Source organism: Thalassophryne amazonica, chromosome 5 (genome assembly GCF_902500255.1).
Source record: "Thalassophryne amazonica chromosome 5, fThaAma1.1, whole genome shotgun sequence".
NCBI classification, from domain to species: Eukaryota; Metazoa; Chordata; class Actinopteri; order Batrachoidiformes; family Batrachoididae; genus Thalassophryne; species Thalassophryne amazonica.
Window position 1 is genome coordinate 69232844 of NC_047107.1, and position 20220 is coordinate 69253063.

A 20220-nucleotide genomic window follows, 5' to 3' on the forward strand; every position below is an offset into this window, starting at 1 on the left:
GGCTGGATCAGGTGACCCTGAACCATCCCTTAGTTATGCTGCTATAGACGTAGACTGCTGGGGGGTTCCCATGATGCACTGTTTCTTTCTCTTTTTGCTCTGTATGCACCACTCTGCATTTAATCATTAGTGATCGATCTCTGCTCCCCTCCACAGCATGTCTTTTTCCTGGTTCTCTCCCTCAGCCCCAACCAGTCCCAGCAGAAGACTGCCCCTCCCTGAGCCTGGTTCTGCTGGAGGTTTCTTCCTGTTAAAAGGGAGTTTTTCCTTCCCACTGTAGCCAAGTGCTTGCTCACAGGGGGTCGTTTTGATCGTTGGGGTTTTACATAATTATTGTATGGCCTTGCCTTACAATATAAAGCGCCTTGGGGCAACTGTTTGTTGTGATTTGGCGCTATATAAAAAAATTGATTGATTGATTGATTGTCAATGGTGTTGGCTATTTATTTGCATTGTATCGCTCTTTGCTAGCATATTTTTCGAACAGAATGAAACACTGGTATCCGCCATAACCGGAAATGACACAGCAATCTGTCTAAATGTAAATCCAGCTGTTTTTTTGTTTTTTTTTCCCTGAAATTGACGGGTTGCTATGCATTTGGATGCACAAATAGACACAACAAGGGCTTCACAGATTTGCTTCAGATCTGAACAGAAGAAAAAATTGGGAAAATAAAGTCAGCTGTGTGGGATAAAAGCCGACTTCTTCGTCAAAGCTTTGAGAGGTAAATTTATTGTTCAGTCCCATGTACAGTAAAACTCACCTAAACCGTTATCGTATAAACCAGACATTCGCAGTCACTGGACAAAAAAAGTCCCAAAGTTTTGTATTGTTTCACATGTAATGGATTTTGTACAATGGATTTTAGCTCACATCGGATAAAATGTCCCGTCCGATCACAATGTATTTCCATTAAAAACCCTGAGCAGTCTGGATGTGCACAGTAACAGAGGTACAAATTAAAGTTCAGCTCTGAGACTCACCGATTTAAGTAAACTGTTTAAAATCAGACACAAAAGGCTGTGATTTGATACTTTTCTGCTTTCAATCCTTTGTCTGCCATCATATTATAACAGGTTTTACAGTGCGTGTGCTGATAAATGGATCAGAAAAGTCTGTATCACATTTACAGCACCAAGTTGATAAATGAGGAAATAGTACAGCTTACGTTTGATTTGGAGGTGATGAGTGTAGAAAGAAAAGCTTGTTGAGGGTCAAATTAGTCCAGAACAAAGCATAATCCAGAAATGGAGATCTTGAAACTGAGGCACCAAGACATCCATGATAAATTTGAAAGTGTTATAGGCTGGATGTGATTGAAGAAACTGTGCAGGGTGCATCTGTCGGTGACTGCACAACCAGTCACACCTTCATGGTGGAGTGGGACAGACAAAGATATTCAAACAAGAAAATAGATCAAACCTCACCTTGAGTCTCTCATGTGCCTTCTGGGAAATTATAGCTGGAATTTTACCTTTTCTTTTGAAGAAAAAAGTTCTCTAAGTACTACTTTGTGGGAAGTGTATGAAGTATTCATTTGTGACTGATCTGATCATCCCAATGTCTGAGCACCGGAGTAAATGTGCTGCAACAGCTAGTTAGCTAGCACAGCTGCAAGCCAACAAAATATCCCAGTTATAGGAAGGAAGTGTTGAAGTGGTATCCCGTATTGTTTTACCACAGACTGAATATGAGATCGATCACCTTTTATCTCTGAATGTGCTTCAGTAGCTCAAACTTTAACAAATCAGAAAGGTAATGTGACAGTCAGTCAGGTTGTACATGCTGTTTAACTTCTGCCAGGTCAATGTCATTTTCTTTCTTCCTTGTCAGCCCGCGACACCTATGAAAAAGGAAGGTAAAAGCAAGGAGTATAATATCTTAAATAGAGGTGAAGTCAACAGCAGGGGACTCACTCTTGGGCTCATCATTACCGTTCCCTGTATTTTAAGTAGCTTCAATCAAAGAAGCAGGAGGTAGCAGCTTGCCTTCGATCTATTTCTTGCAAGCACGCTGTCATATCTACATGCAGAATACGGCAGGTGGGCAGGGATCTTCTTTTAACTGCTTTGATTGTGGCAACATGGAGGTGCAATCACCAGCTATCAAAGGTGCATGTAAACAGTTTAATCTGAATAACACCTTAATTGGAGTGTGTGGGTTTTATTTTTTAATTTTTTTATTTTTTGCCAGGCAGCCCGTGCATGTAAATGCATTTTATAAAATTTAAGATAATCCCACTGAGCCTTCCCCAGACGAAAGAGCTCAACTGTCTTGGTTTCCGGTGACCTTTTATTTCCTTTGGCGACAGATAGGAGGAGGATTTTAAGCCTCCTCCCTCTCAAGTTTTCCCAAGCGTATAAAGCAGGAGTACAATGGAAAAGTTTGAAAAGAAAAAGTACCTATTTGAGTAAGAGAAGAGAAAGTGAACACCAGTAGATAAAGAGAACGGCACAGACTTTTGGACATGCCTATCTCGGCTTTCAGTGCTTACCAGTCGAGTGAGTATAAGAGAAATTGTGGAGAGCTGGACATGTTCCAACTTGTCCTCTAACACTCCGAAACGGAGGTATTCCTTTGTCTCGCTTCATCAGTGAATCGGTCGTGACGCGCGAAGCCTCCGCGCGACTTTCCATGACAAAATCTCTTGTTAAAAGTGAAATCTGCCGGAAAATGGCTGATGTCCAGCTCTTGTGATAACCAGAGAAAGAACACACGACGGTCTTGTATCCACAGAGCCATCCGTTTAGAAATGATCCGGTGGTTTGTGCCTCGTCGTCGCAGCTTGGAGCGCGGCGCACTGAGCGTCCTTAAAGGGGTCCTTAAACCTGTAGTTAAAGTCCTTATTCTCTGTGAAGCCTGTAAAATTTTCACCGAAAGCCAAATAAATTTTTCGAATGGTTTCCAGGTGCCAGTCTCTAACAGCTTCTGAAAAAATTCTGATGGAAAAAAAAGTCCTTTTCATTCCGCCATTTCCTGACAATGAAAATCCGACGAGGGGGCGGGACCACTCCTTCCCAAGGCGTGCTCACAGGCGAATGACGTCACCGACAGGCGTGGAAAAACTCACGCATGCGCACGCGGGTTCAAGCATGTCTGACGTAAAAACATATAGTTTTTGAAAAAAATAAAAAGGACCGTTACTTTATGGACAGACCTCGTATTCATTCATTTTCTAACACTTGTTGGGGTCTCTGTCACATGCATGCAAAGCACTGCAACTACTTTAAAAAATGAAAATATTTCCATCTACTCATAATGAACAACAGGTAGCTCTATGGGATAGGCTGGACTTGGGTCTGATTCCCAGTGTATGCTTCATACTAACTACCTGTGTTCTTGGACCAAACACTGCATTGTCACAGTCCACCTAGCTTTAAATGGGTATCAGCATAGCTGGAGAAGTAACCTGCTATGGACTGGCATTCCATCTGGGGGAGCTGTAGACTACCTGATCGGCCTCAGACTTACTTCTATGCAGCTAACACCAACTCAAACTATTACCATATAAAAGTAAGTCAAAACATGCAGCAGTGGCCTTGCTGGACACCAGACCTAGGCTTTGGAAATGAAAAATAACCGCACCAACACTAATTTCAAGTTACATGTGACTTCAAAACAACACATACTATATGTTGAGACAGAGTGAAAAGAAAGAAGGGTCTGCTGCTGCATTTATGTGACCCAATTTGCACAAGTTGTGTGGACTTATGACAGTCAGTTGAGTTTTAAAATGAAGTTATTATTTTTTTTTTTGTTTTTTAATGATTGATGCATCAAACACACACACACGTCACAGTGGGTAGTTGTTAGTCCATGTCCGTCCAAACACGGTATGTGTTGTCCAGTTGGGATGTCCAGATCGACAGATCTCCACAGCTGCTTCTGTCGGCGGCCACACCTCCTGTCAGTTGAGAGTGCACACCAAAGCCACATTCATGGGGCACTTAGACAAATTTCACTGCCAACACGACAGTGATTGCTGTGCTGACTGTTGTCATGTTAATAGCAGGAATGGCCACACATTCTCTAAGTGCCAAGCGAGTGGTGTCAGATGTTTGTGCTTGTCAGCTGGGATTTGGCCCGACACCTTCCGTGAGAGGGATGGACTTGCACAGCGCACACTCTGTTTTTCAGCCGCTGGTGTGCGCAAATAGTTGTAGCAACAGGTGTACGAGGCAGCTACGATTTTACACGTTTTGCACATAATTCCTGTTTCATGTGCACTTTATGCGCAAATCGACCAAATTCGCATTATGTGTGAAGGGGCCCTTATGTTTGTACTGTCACAATAGTCCAGCAGTACAAAATACTGAGATGTGATTTTGCAAGAGAAGCAAGTATTAGGCATTTCTGTTAAATTTTACTCTCCACTACTCTGAGGTATCGCTCCATCACAATACATCCCAGTACATGCAAGTGTTGCTGCTGATAGAGAAGAGAATACATAGCTGTGCCTCAGCTTGAGGCAGTGTGTTCATTATTCCCTGCTGAACTTCAGAAGCCAACATGTTTAGAATGTTTCAGCAGCTTTTTGTCCGCTCACATTACACTGTCCCACAGAGCCCAACAGCATTAGTGTAGTATGTTGCAAATACTGTAAAGCCCAATAAAACATTCTGTGATTTGGGGCTAGATGAATAATATTTAATTGAATGCATCCCCATTGTAGCTTAAAAAATGACCATAACACTGTATGTCCTTCACAGTGCAGAAAATAAAAAAATATTTTCTAATGTATTTTCACGACACATAATGCAGACGAGCGTTTTGTTGAACCAGTGTCATTCAGTATAGCTGTACTTTCCAGTATGGCTGACATTAGAGGTCACCGCAATACACATAATTCTTTTCAGCTCCAGTTCACCAACTTTAGTAGGAAGGAAGTGTGCTTAATGTTCAATTGCAAGCTGTTCAAATAGATTTTTTTTACTAATTTCCTTAGCATAAAGCACATAATCTCTCCAATTCAATGGCATTAATGAAAAGCCATAAAATTATTCTTCGAAGTAATGAAGTGCTCTTTCCATGATTTTTAAGGTTGTAAAGAGGAGAATGAACCATTCTGATGCCCTGCAGTGAAATATCACACACACACCTGCACACACACAAATGCAACCACGAACCACACACTTCACAAAACACACTTCAGAGGACTACAGACTGTGAAATTACCCAATCAGAGGGTCTTGTCGGTTCTCAGACATTAGTCATCACACACAGGGCAACCGAAGAGGAGCATGCACGCACACGCACGCACACACACACACACACACACACACACGCACGCACGCACGCACGCACGCACGCACGCACAGAGCATAGAAAAGGCTGAAAATTTCATAAACTCCTATTAGAGTAAATGTGTGAAAGCAATGCTGCTGCAACTTTCTATAACACAGTTATGTGCCCTTCATCAAAATACCAATTCAATATTAATAAAATATTAGTAGTAATTTACATTCTCTTCTCTTGGAAAAAAATGTTCAAGATGCTGAAACCTTTGTTTCAGTGTATTTTAATGTCATTAAAACCAGACTTTCACTTTGAGTCACAATGATTTCCATGTTTAAAGCTGTACGGCATTTGAAATAAAAAAAAAAAGACAAAATTTAGTTTCTACCAAAATCCAAGTATTATAATGTATATTTGTTTTTGTAACATGTTGCAAAATGACAGCTCATTTTAATAAAGAGAACATATTTTCTCAGGGAAATTTCATGATGAATATTTTCTGTTCCTTCTAAGGCCATCGGGCAGGCTAACTGCAGGAGGAGTGAATGTGTGCGTGCATGAGGTTTTGAGGTTGCTGGTGACCTGACCCACTTGTTTGACGCACATTCCCAGTGTCGCCGACCAAACGGTCCCCCATAAAAATCAGTCCGCCCTGCCTTCACTGCACATGCGTCATTTCTGAGCATCAGTTGTGATTCATTGATTATCACCTCATTTCTGCATAAAACTGCATTCTAGTCACTCTAGTCATCATCTATCTCAGCGACAGATATCCGAAAATTTTGTACAACAATCATTCCCACATAAATTCAGCATTATTTCATAATAAAAGATGGAGGAAGTGATCAGTGTGCCACAGCCACATGAGCTGCTAATGCTGCTAATGTCATTTCAAAGCGTCATTAGCGACTCAACGATTATCGCCTCATTTCTGCTTAAAATGGCCTCATTTCTGCTTAAAATTGACTTCAGAATTATTTTATGGAGTTTTACCTTAAAGAAGGGAATCAATTCACACATCCCTTGGCAACAGGTGCGAAAGAGAGGGCACTTAGGCTGTTGAACAAGAAAACAAAAAAGCTCTCGTACACTGCCTCACTTGCAACACCAGGGTGAATTTAATCAAGCAACGTTTCAGTCAGTGGCCATCATCAGGCAAGTAGTTTCTATGAATGAGAAGCCATTTTAAACATTTCTCTATGCTCCATTTCCTCTGCCTAAGTTTATATATAGGTATGCTTGGATTGAGGCAGGTCTCTTGATGTGTGTACATGTGTGTATATACAGTGGTGGGCACAAATAACCAAAAAATTAACTTTGATAACAGATAATAAGATAACTGAAAAGTTATCTTTGATAAAGATAAACCACCCAAAAATGTATCGGAAGTTACAGATAATCGATAAATTCCGGTGTTGTCTATGGGACATTTGCAGTTACTAAAGAGCTGAAATTGATTTTTAACACGATCACTTTTGAAAAAAGAAAAAAAAAAAGCGGTAAAAGACCTAAAGAATAAGCAAGAATGTTTGACCATGCTGCCCCCTGCACAGACAAATCCTGAGAGCACCCACAAAATCAACTCTTTACTAATCGTAATCATTTTTCTTTCAACATTATGCCCCTGCTGGAAGCTCTTGTTTACAGCAGCGCTCCCACCACAGAGACACACCGAGAGCAACCATAAAGCCAGCTCTATATCAACTTCAACACTCCGGTCAGGCGGAGGTCTTGAAAAATAAAGTCATACTAACTTATGGTTTTTTGAAAATACTGATAGAATAACTCCATTAATGTCAATTCTGTCATTTGTACAAAGTTCAAATATAACATATATCTTTTAATGTTGAATAAGGCACTAATTCTGAGGTTTTGTAACAAACACAGACCGCAAAGCATTCTGGGTAAAAGTGCTAAACAGTGATTGGTTCAGTAATCCATTATGTAAACCAACACGTTAATGTGACGTGTGTCGTGTGTTGGTTTAAAGATAAATGTGCTTTTGTAAAATATTCCATTTTTATTTGTAAAAACAGGCATTTTTACGGCGCCCTGGAAGTGTCATCGCAATTGCATGTTTTAAAACTTTTATGATGTTGTAAAATGTGCACTCAATATTAGTAAGTAAGTAAGTAAATTTATTTATATATGCCTTTCACAGACATAAGGCCATGTACACACGTTGTCGGGTATTTGTAAAACCGAATATCTTACCCTTTCAGTTTGGGGAAAAAACTTCATCCACACTACGTCGTTTAAAAAAAAATCCATCCACATCGAACCATATAAATGTGTTGTAATTAGTCTACCAAAGCTTTGGGTGGCGGTACTGATTAAAATTCTATCCAATCAGGAGCCTTATTCTCTTGTCGTCACTTCCACAAAAACTAAAAACATGGCGCCAACCTCGTTCGTGTGGACTAATAAGGAGTCGGAATTACTTCTAACTGTAGTTTTAGAATACAAAGTTAACAAATATGTGCACACAAAAATCGCCTGGACAATGGACAATACCAACACTTTGAGAGCAACCATGTACCCAGACGTTTAATACTGCCATGAACACTCCTGGCCAGTAGATGGCAGTAGCGGCCTTGAAAAAATGTCAAAATTCCAGATAATCCGTGTCTACTACATTTAAGATGCGTGGAATTTAACAAACGCAAATACACTAACGTCTATAAACCCAGAGAATATATTCACGAGAGTTTTAGGCACTAGAGTTTAATGCTGTTATCTGTGGACCCTGAACAGAGTGTCTGAAATGCATTTGTCCTGTCATGAACGTCTGAGATTACCTTATGCTACCCATAATGCATTGCTGACTGGCACAGCATGTGCTCACAAAACCTTAAAAATTAGCACATTACTTTAAAATGAAAACATATATCTGATATTTTCACTTTATAAACTTCAGACATGACAATAATTTTAAATAACTTGTCTAAAATGAGTGGTTAAAATTTGAACCATAAATTAAACATGTATGCCTCTGGATGATTTGGTGACATTGTGATTATGGTGTTAAAGGAAATGACTTTTTTTTTTGGTCACCAGTTCTCCTTTGCCTACAGATGATAGAGTGGTTTCTGTTTGCAGAGAGTAGAATAACATGCCTATTAGGAAACTTTTAACAGATAGGTCTCAACAGCTTTAAGTTTAAAAAATGTTTTTCACTGTTTAGCTTAATTTAGTACGTTATCGATCTAAAAGTTATCGGACGATAATTCATCAGAAGATAATTAGTCCGATGATGGTTTTTAAAATTTATCTAAAAACATAATCCGATATATATATATATTGAGCTGTCTTATACAACCCCAATTCCAATAAAGTTGGGACGTTGTGTAAAATGTAAATAAAAACAGAATACAATGATTTGAAAATCCTCTTCAACCTATATTAAATTCTCTCTAAATATTTTACTTGTCGAAATTATTATTATTATAAGTAGTATTAGTAGTTGTAGTAAAAAAAGGCTTCAAAACTGGACCTTTAATCTAGGGGTGTTGTGGGGGAGGGGGGCACATCCCTGCCCCACGCCCCCATTCCATCTGGATTCGCCCCTGCTTTGGCGTTTGAGCACAAAGAATGGATAACATTTATTTATGCAGAAAACATGACCAGATTTACAGGTAAGAAAGTTTTATTGCGTTTTCACATCATGTGGTCCTCAGAAAGAGAGTTTAGGTGCATTTGAGTGGAAAATAGTCTTAGTTGATGCGTCGCGGAGGATCAGCTGTTTTTAACGAGCAGATACAGAGCAGCTCAGCTCAGAATTCTAAATAAAGGAAGAAAAAAAAGCATAAAAATGTCTTTGTAAAGCTCAGTGCAGGTGTGCTGTTGTCCCCACGCTTTAAGAGGTGAGGACGCGTTGTAGCTTCTGCAGAAAACCGTGGATGAAAAGCTCACAGCTCACTTAAAGTGGGCAGTTCAGTCGAACCCCGACCTCCTGCCCATGGACCAAGTTTAATGCTGCTATTGAACCACAATGTAAAAATAATAGTAACACACAGTGACATGGAGAAGTAACTTTAATCTGATTACTGATTTGGAAAGATTAACGTGTCAGATTACTCGTTACTAAAAAAAGTGGTCAGATTAGAGTAATGCGTTACTAAGTAACGCGTTACTGGCATCACTGCCAGTAAGCACATGGGACCATTATCCAGAAGTGGAAAGAACATCATTTCACCATAAACCAGCCATGACAGGGTGCTTCTCACAACGTTTCTGGCAAAGGAGTGAAAAGAATTATCAGGAGCGTTGTCCAAGAGCCAAGGCCCTCCTGTGGAGAGCAATTGAACAATTGTTTCAAAGAAAACAATAAGTAATGCACACACCGTCTATGGCCTGCATGCATGCTCACCACACAAGACTCCATTGCTGAAGAAAAAGCATGGTGAAGCTCATTTGACATTTGCTGCACAACATTTAGATAAGCCTGTGAAATACTGGGAAAATATAGTCTGGTCAAATTAGACCAAATTTTAACTCTTTGGATGCCATACTACACATCATAAATGACACCGCACATCAGCCCAAAAACACCATGCCAAAGGTGAAGTTCAGAGGTGGGAACATCATAGTGTGGGGCTGTGTGGCACTGGAAAATGTCATATAATTGATGGAACAATGAATGAAAAAATGTACTGAGATATTCTTGATAAAAATCTACCAGGGTGATGAAAATTCAGTGAGGGTGGACATTTCAGCAAGATCCCAAACACACAGTCAAGGGAAGCTCTCACGTGATCTGACATCACTACCAAATTGTTTCCAGACAGTGTAAATTTTGATCGAATTGGCAATATAATGTTATGAATCCCTTATTTAAATGCTAAAGAATAAAATTATAGTGGTGCCAAAGACATTTTTTTATCACTTAAATCTTAAAAAACCCAGAGGCTGTACAGCTTTAAGCACAAGCTGCAAACACACACGTAAAATGTGTTAGTTATTGTACACACACAAACATGTGCAATGATGAGACAGTAAGGCAGTAACTCATCTGCACCCACAGTCAAGAGGAAATGTGCATCAGTAAAAAAGCTGCACCATTAAGTTTGCCATCATAAAACAGAATAATGTTGCTGCTGCAATGAAAACTGTGAGGAGAAAATGCTAATAAACTATGCATTTGTAAATGATCATTTTGCTGGGAGTGGATGAATGTGCTATAATTTAGCCGGTCCATTAATGTATTAATACAGTCCTGGTCAGACTTTCTGAGCACAGAACATATATCTAGGAATGAATGCAAATGAAGCAGTTTTACAAAAATTTGAATATGTAAGGAAGTGCTTCCATGTGCTGGACTGAAATAAAGAAAAACTCTGCCATTGAAGTCTTGGTGACTTGTGTCATTAGCCTCCTTCTTCCACAAACAAGCAGTTTTGATGACTGCCTCCTCCAGACCTCCCTAACACATTCTCAGTCCCAACACGTCACATTTTTACACTTGGTCAGTGCTCCTCTGCGTCACGATGTGATGAGTTAGGGACCCCATTGTGTCATTTATTGATGGGTGGTAAGATGCATTTTTGACACCTGTGTCATTTTTCTCTTTCAGTACATGGAACTATCTGCTTCACTGCTTTGTCATCGAGGAACATTCATTGATGTTTTGCTTATGGTTAAGGTTGTGGTTAGGGCTAGGGGTAGGGTTAGCATTTCCCCATGCATCACACAATAAGGCAACAGGACTACTTGACTTGTCACCAATCAACATTAGCTCAAAGTGAGCCATTTGCATCAGCATGTAATGACTTGGGTGTGAGACTGCATTAAATTTCCATATAGCAGCATATTGTTTGTCTCTTCCCTGTGGTAGTTATGGCTTTTGGAATGCACAGCAAGAATATCAATGAGTGAGTGAGTTAGTCCATTGAAACATTCTGCTGAACTACGATTACTATTTATCCCATATGTCAGCTTTGTGTGTAAGAAATAACTCAAAAATGATGAATGAAGTTCTTCTCTACAAGAGTCAAGACAGAAGTCAGACTACCAGAGCAAGAAATTTACCTGAGGAAGCTTCTGCGATTAGAAGCGAAACGTCCTCGCGTCAAGCAGCCCAGTCCAGTTGAAGATTCAAGCTTCTCTACTATGGAAACCACCTGGACAACTGAGAGCCTTCACAGAAACTTTGTTGCACTATATCAATTGAAAAAGCAATGTTCTATTGCAAATGTAATATCCCACAGATGTGTGCCACGTGCTGGTACAATTACGGACAATTAGAATAATATTTATGTAGATGTGATTTCGTAGGGGTTTTTTTCATATAAATGTGCTAAAATATCAAAAGAACTTTTATCATGTCATTATGGGGTGTTGTGAGTAGAATTTTTTTTTTTTTGGGGGGGGGGGGTGAATTTCATCCATTTTGGAATAAGGCTGTAACATAACAATACGCTGAAAAAGTGAAGCGCCGTGAATACTTTCTAGATGCACAGTACCAAGTTTACTGCATCTTCAGACAACATGGAAGATTCCAAAAGAATCCAGAAATTGAGATAATACATCTTAAAAGCCCAATTAGCATAACTGTGGGTTAATTGGAGCATCATTTGGTGTATTTAATGGTATACAAATATAACCAGTGTACTCTTGCTTTCAATAACAGGGTGGGGGGGGGGGTGCAATCTACTGAGCACTGGACACATCATGTGCTCATTGGTACACTCTTACCACTGGCATCCACTTTCACGTGTATCAGGCAACAAGTTAAGCTAGTAACCAATATACAACAGAACAGAAAAGTCAATCCAGAATTAAGGCATGGATAGAATGTGTGGCTGGGGATGGTATCAAAACTTTTCACTGCATTTGTGATAGCAAACTTAAAACACTTTTCAGAACATTTGAAGCCTTTACAAGATCTGTGTTTCAGAACATTGTTCTGGAGTCCTAATCAAAAGGAAGACCTGATGTGCTATGCTCAATTGGGCTTCAGTGTGTCGCCAACTGTTTGAATTCTTTTTAACACTTTAAAACACATGTGAATGAACTAAGATCACAATGTTTTGATCCATAAACAATTCTTGAAGCTACATTGTAGGATTTAGGGGTGTTCATTAGTAAAAATGGAATATTTTGGTGTATAATTACGTACAATAATGAATCAATGTGTTTTCATAAGCTTACAACGTGACCTTCATATCTAAATGGGAGTGGGTTCCCCCATGGAGGTGTTTGTTGCACTGCCACATTGATACAGTAGCCCAAAAGGGTCATATTTATATATTTATTTTGCCTTTTGCTTTGTGTGTGTGTGTGTGTGTGTGTGTGTGTGTGTGTGTGTGTGTGTGTGTGTGTGTGTGTGTGTGTGTGTGTGTGTGTGTGTGTGTGTGTGTGTGTGTGTTTGTGTGTGTATGTGTGTGTGTCGCTGGAAGACATATGAAAAAAGAGGTGTTTGTGATTACTCCACTATACACTCTGTGCTGGTTACTAGTGCAGGCTAACAAGTTTGAGAAACTGCATTTTTGTGAAATAGAGGATCATACATATTGGTTATAACAAGAGAAGGCAAGGGAGCGTGAAGTCCCATCGACAAAGAAGTAAAAATTGTGAAGGCAAACAAAATTGTGACAAGGGGGTGCATAACGCAGTCTGCAACCTCACCACTAGATGACGCAAAATCCCACATACTCTAGGTTTAACTTAACTCTTGATAGTTAACTCTGATAATTAACTCTGATGCACCACATCAGTTGCAAAAGAAAGATGCCATAGTCCTGTCTGCCATCTGCTCAACACTGGCACCTGCTGGATGATTCAAAAAATGTGTAATTATTGAATTTAATATTTAAAAGGTTGCAATTTACACAGAGTTTATACATGCTCAAGCATGCATGTGGCTTGTGTTAAATACAGATCAAAATAATGTCCAAGACATATTCACTGACTTACACATGTTCATGTGTCACCCACTGACTTTTCAAAAGAAAAGTAGTTGTGATTTACTAAAAATGCATCAAATTGGGTGAATAACATTGTTAAGAGTACTGGTGTATTTATATCAATATTTTTTTAATTTCAGAATATGAAAGTATTTTTTCTTGTTGCTTTTCTGTAATTGAAGATTTTATTAAATATTCTGTTGATAAAAAGTGGTTCATTTGCAATTATTTCTGAACACTTCAAATGATATGCATAAAATCCAACAGTGCCAGTAATACTAAGCAGGACTGTGCATTTTATTCAGCATTGCCACACTGTAGGCATTAATAAGTTTTTTGTTGTTGTTTGTTTTTGTTGGTTTCTTTTGTTTGCTTGTTTTTTTTTTGTTGTTGTTTTGTTACCTTCAGAAGCAAAATAAATAAATAAATCCTGGTGTTTTGAGCAGAATAAATTAAAGACCCAATTCTGTTATTTACTGAGGTCAGCTGGAGTTCGACACAGGGGAGACTACAAACAAATATACAGCAGGCTGCACGAGGCATTTATTTTAGTTATAAATTAATAGAAGGCGGAATGCAGTAATAGACACACATTCAATTTTACTAAAAATAAACATGTTGTATAGTTCAGCCCAGTCTCACATTTTTTTTTTCGTGCTCCCGTGACAAAATGAGTCAAATTTTCATGACAAGCTTTTTTAACTCACTATTACTAACCCTACTCCCACCCCAACCCTAACCTTAACCATAACCTAATCTTACTCCTTCCCCCAAACCTAACCATAACCACCCCGGCCCCCCCGCTTCACTTTAATTTCATGCAGCCATCATGTAGTGAATGAGAATGAATTTGTGTTGCCGTGATGAAAATGAGGCGCTTTTCGTCACAATATCACGAACCAATAGATTAATGTATATTTTGTGCTGCTGAAGCATGACCTGCCATGAGACCAGGTTGTCTAGTCTGTATGATACTATTACATTTATCAGCTTTGCATAATATGCATTTTTGCAAATTACACTGCAATATACATTTATTGAATTGTTTTTTGCTAAATTGAATGAGGCAGGTTTATTATTATCATTATTATTTACTTATATATTGTTTTTAAAACGTATTTATTTATTTATTTATTTGGCCAACCTAATATCCCATTGTTGATCATATCATCTCACTGGCTCTTTTTAAGATGAGGTGAAGGTGAACCTTTTTTTTAACTGCATATATGTCACTTTGTGTTTCCAGGTGAAATATGGCCGGTTTGGCTTTGTGTGGGACGCAGCGGTACTGGACTTTGTTGCCAATAATGATGAGGACTGCTCTTTCTACACCGTCAGTAACAGCGCCCCTGATCGTGGATACGGTATCGCCATGCAGCATGGCAGCCCCTACAGAGACATTTTCTCTCAGAGGTAGGAGCAGCTGCTGTAATTTAACACTCTCCTAGCATTTATTCACAGTTTAAACCTGTTATGAAGATTTTTTATTTGTATGTATGTATGTATGTATTTAGTTATTTACAGTGGTGGGCACTGTTCAGCTAATCTGATAACAGATAATTATCGAAGCTAATGTTTTTGTTAGCAGATTAGCTTTTCAGATAATCTCAATTATCTTCTGATAAATTTAGTTCCAATAACTTTTAGACCGCTAACATTTTTTTGTTTTAAATAGGCAGTAACTTGAAAAGCATTTATAATCCCTTTTGTTCCTGTTTGCTATGTATTTTGCAGCAGTGAGGTACAGTTAGTTGCCCAGTTCCGGATCAGTTTTTTGAAAGTCCCGCTATACGGAGCCATAATGCCACTGAATGTCCTTTATTGGGTATTGTTGTAATGGGTATTTGGATGTTATCTAGCTGAAGAAGTCTGGATGGGGTAGCCCTTCTACTTAAAGTGTGAAGCCACATTATGTGTGGTGCAAATATTTGCCGGAAATGGAACACTTTGCTGGTTCTGGATCACGACACTCTGTGTCACTTTGGGGGCATTCCTGGCATCTGGCTGGAGCCCTTCTAATGCAGAATGATACACACTGTGCCCGAGAATGTGTTTTGAACACGGTAAAAACAACACACACAAACAGATTTCACACACGAACATTCCCAGATCAGACATCTCGCTTTCTGATTGGCTGCATCATGTCACATTTAGCTCCTCACATCCTTCTGAGCAGATCAGAGCACTCTTAACACAACACACATGGCAGGAATATCTGATAACATTATATTTAGTGTCATCACGATTGTCAGGGCGTCTTTAAGATTGTTGGAAGGGGAAGATCGGGTCCGATATCAGCCTAATTATCTTGCCATGTGAACCAGGCTTGATGTTATGACACCTCACAGAGCAACTGATTGATCTGTTATGACACTGCACAGGGATCACTAACCCATCAGATGTTATGACACATCTTGGAGCAACTGATTGATCTGTTATTATGACACCCCGTGGAGCCGCTAACCGATCGGATGTTATGACACTGCATGGAGTGACTGATTGATTCGTTATTGTGACACCAAACCACAAAGATCAACGACCAAAATACCAACATTCTGGGTGCAATGAACATGTTTTCACTATTATTTGATTTCTTTGTATGACTGACATCGTTATACAAGCATTCAAAAGGCTATTCCTATCGCCACACAACTCCAACCGCACACAAGAAAGTTTTTTGACAGTTCTTGTTATTGAAAGAAACCTTGTCTCCCTAACTGGATAGAGTTGTGATGTCATCACACATGAGTTTAGGCGCTGTCTAGCGGGATCTTGAAAATGTCTTTCTTTTTTATACAAATGAAAAAAATGACATATTTTACAAAAGCACATTTATTTTTAAAGACCAACACATGTTACATTGATTCACTTGTGTTGGTTTTTACATAGAATGAATGAATCAACCAGTCAGTATGAGTGGAGGCTTAGTTTACCCATAATGCCTTTGGGCATCTGTGTGTTAATATTCAAATCTTCATTAGAATTAGTGCAGTATTTTAAAATTAACAGATATGTGTTATATATCACTTTGTACATTTTAAGAGTTTAATTAATTTAATTTTTAATTTAATTAATGTAGTTATTCTATCCGGAATAATTTTATTTATAAAGCAAAACCATAATTCAAACCTGCTTTCCATTTCAAGACCTCTGCCTCATTGCTGGACCACTGTATCCTGTTGAGGTAAATGATGCTTTTCTGCAGCAGGGGGCAGAGCGCATAAAGACTGAAGTGCTGGCTTATAGGCTATTTGGATTTGTGATCGCGATTGGTTTTATTAGAAGCTTTACCGATGTTTAAACTCTAAATGGGCTTATTAGTAGCTGAGAGTGTATGGGAGACAAAATTGAAAGTTGTCAATTAGCTGTAGCTAATCAGCTAAGTTTTTAGGCAGTTTTTCAGTTTAGCGTTAAAAAAGATAACTTTTCAGTTAGCTGATTACAGTTATTGAAGCTAATTGTTTCATTAGCTGTGCCCACCAATGGTTATTTATTTATTTTATGGTTGAGTATCTCTGAAATTATGTAGCGCAGTTCACTTTTACACTGCTGTCCTAAGTACAAACCGCACTTCAACAATCAGTTCCCACACAAACATTGCACACGACCACAAAGTAGCATCTTAAGTTAACAGAACCTGGAGCAGAGACTATATGCTGCCAACACCAGGGTATAACATACAGGAATGCTTGGGGGATGCTAACAGACAAAGAACAAGCTTGTTGAAATAATCTCCCGATGTCCAGCCAGCAGCTAAACCTCTTTTGAAAGTTGCTTCTACTGCCAAACGTCAGTCATAGTGCAAGAAATGACTATGACTATGACTTGCAGATTTTTTTCTGTATTTCTCTGTCTCCCCATTTTCAATTCTTTTTTCATTCTGTTTTTGGAACATGGGATGCTGTGAACACCATCATTTGTTTTTGTCCTCACAGTGTAACTTCATGTATGCTGCTGGTCGCTGTCAAGGCATCTTTTATTTTATGACGCGCTCGACAATAAGTAAAAGCTAGTCTGGGATTTAGTTTGGTCTCTTGCTTGATCACTCTATTTTTCTGTCCTTAGCTTCCTCTGTCAATATCCTATTTCATCTGTTCACCTCTTGCATGGTGTCCATACTGAAAATACTGAGCTAACTTCTTATAGCTAAGTGAAGACCACTGATATGTATTATAGGTTTGGAGACACTGTTGTCTATTTTGCTGCATGTGTGGGGATAAGAGAAGCCTCAGAGAAGTGGTCTTACCTCTCTGATGAATTTACAATAACATGATTTTTGGGGGATGCTATGGTTGGCCTTCCATGTATGGAAATAGATTTGGTTAATGTGAACATTTCCCTGCAAGTACACTCAACAAAAATATAAACGCAACACTTTTGGTTTTGCTCCCATTTTGTATGAGATGAACTCAAAGATCTAAAACTTTTTCCACATACACAATATCGCCATTTCCCTCAAATATTGTTCACAAACCAGTCTAAATCTGTGATAGTGAGCACTTCTCCTTTGCTGAGATAATCCATCCCACCTCACAGGTGTGCCATATCAAGATGCTGATTAGACACCATGATTAGTGCACAGGTGTGCGTTTATATTTTTGTTGAGTGTATGTGAACAGAGAACTTAGAAAACATCAGTAGTTGACAGTACACATGACAATAGTGTTGATTGTCATCAGTTACCACCCAAAAGTGGAAGTAAAATTTTTGTATTGGGAAAAAATGCACACACCATGTGTATTCTTCAAGTTTGGGTCCTCTACCAGAGGCCTGGGAGTTTAAGGGTTCTTTGCAGTATCTTACCTGTTTCTTGGACTGCACTCTTCTGGACGGAGAGCTCTGTTGTTGTGTCTGGAAAATGCATGAGCCACTTTTCTAATTTGGGGGTTACAGCTCCAAATAATCCTACTTACACTGGGGCCAATTTGGGTACTATGTTCTACATTTGCTACAGTTGTTCAGTCCCTGGGTTCTTCTTGATTTTCTCATGTTTTTTTTTCTGATGTTGCTGGGAGCTGAGATTGTCACATCTATCTCCACTGCAGTCTTCTGCTCCTTGACATCCACCATGTCTGGTTGGTTGTCCTATACAGCACAGATGTTGCTGTACACTAACCCGGCCACTTGGCTGTGCCTTTCGTGTGTTTTATTGTTCCAAATAACTACTAAAAGAAAAAAAATGCACCGATATTTTTAGTGTACAATATGTATATAGCTCCCCCTTCCGTAATATCTTCCAGAATATTTTATTTTTATTTTTCGTTTGTTTGCTTTGTTTTAAGCACTTTGTACCTTACTTTTTATTTTGTTTTATTTGCCTTTTTTGCACAGTCTTTCTTTCGCGTTTACACAATTTGGGCACTTCACACCATCATTTCACTGCCTTTGTACTGTACAGTTGCATGTGACAGTGAAGGTCTATGTCCTTGCAACATTTTGGTGGCATGAAGGTGTGCACAGTTAATACAGCCCTGAAAGTGAGCTCTCATGTAGCACAATAACAAGATAACTCTGCTGTAAAATCAACAAATACCCAGTGTAGAAAGGTTTGTGCACAAGTCATCCAAACGTGCTCCAGGAAAGAACTCTATTGCCAAGCTGAAGACTGATACATTATATACTGCATATACAAATAACTCACTTTATTTGTTTAATCCATCACTGCTGTACAATAACCCTCTAGAGTCCAGGGTATAACTGGCTGTTTTTGACTACTTTCAGTTTTACCTTTATAATTTACCTTTAAAAAGTGTTTACCTGGCCTTGTTTGGTGTCTTTTTTTTTTTTTCAGCACAACCTCACCTGTGTATCTTTACAGTTTTTATTCATTCCAATCTACTGTATTAACACATTGAACCTAAAATCACACATAAAACATGAAATCGGAGTAGAAAAAAAAAGTGTTTGTTTTTTTTTTTACTGTGAAAACCACAAACTTGTTTAACGAACCATTTTCATAGCTTCAAATGTAAATATCAATCAATCAATCAATTTTTTTATATAGCGCCAAATCACAACAAACAGTTGCCCCAAGGCGCTTTATATTGTAAGGCAAGGCCATACAATAATTATGTAAAACCCCAACGGTCAAAATGACCCCCTGTGAGCAAGCACTTGGCTACAGTGGGAAGGAAAAACTCCCTTTTAACAGGAAGAAACCTCCAGCAGAACCAGGCTCAGGGAGGGGCAGTCCTCTGCTGGGACTGGTTGGGGCTGAGGGAGAGAACCAGGAAAAAGACATGCTGTGGAGGGGAGCAGAGATCGATCACTAATGATTAAATGCAGAGTGGTGCATACAGAGCAAAAAGAGAAAGAAACAGTGCATCATGGGAACCCCCCAGCAGTCTACGTCTATAGCAGCATAACTAAGGGATGGTTCAGGGTCACCTGATCCAGCCCTAACTATAAGCTTTAGCAAAAAGGAAAGTTTTAAGCCTAATCTTAAAAGTAGAGAGGGTGTCTGTCTCCCTGATCTGAATTGGGAGCTGGTTCCACAGGAGAGGAGCCTGAAAGCTGAAGGCTCTGCCTCCCATTCTACTCTTACAAACCCTAGGAACTACAAGTAAGCCTGCAGTCTGAGAGCGAAGCGCTCTATTGGGGTGATATGGTACTACGAGGTCCCTAAGATAAGATGGGACCTGATTATTCAAAACCTTATAAGTAAGAAGAAGAATTTTAAATTCTATTCTAGAATTAACAGGAAGCCAATGAAGAGAGGCCAATATGGGTGAGATATGCTCTCTCCTTCTAGTCCCCGTCAGTACTCTAGCTGCAGCATTTTGAATTAACTGAAGGCTTTTTAGGGAACTTTTAGGACAACCTGGTAATAATGAATTACAATAGTCCAGCCTAGAGGAAATAAATGCATGAATTAGTTTTTCAGCATCACTCTGAGACAAGACCTTTCTGATTTTAGAGATATTGCGTAAATGCAAAAAAGCAGTCCTGCATATTTGTTTAATATGCGCTTTGAATGACATATCCTGATCAAAAATGACTCCAAGATTTCTCACAGTATTACTAGAGGTCAGGGTAATGCCATCCAGAGTAAGGATCTGGTTAGACACCATGTTTCTAAGA

At 39.1% G+C, this 20220-nt stretch overlaps 1 protein-coding gene across 4 annotated transcripts in view; it reads left to right on the top strand.

Moving 5' to 3' along the window:
* The window catches only part of grid2 (glutamate receptor, ionotropic, delta 2), a 2248146-nt gene that overhangs the window by 2139614 nt on the left and 88312 nt on the right, over positions 1-20220 (top strand). For all 4 annotated transcript variants that reach the window (XR_004560786.1, XR_004560787.1, XM_034170483.1 and 1 more), the window contains exon 14: positions 14387-14553. Coding sequence is in view for 2 of the 4 variants with exons in the window: in XM_034170483.1 (XP_034026374.1) it covers positions 14387-14553 (167 nt within the window). In the remaining 2 variants the exon portion in view is untranslated. The remainder of the gene's footprint in view (positions 1-14386; positions 14554-20220) is intronic.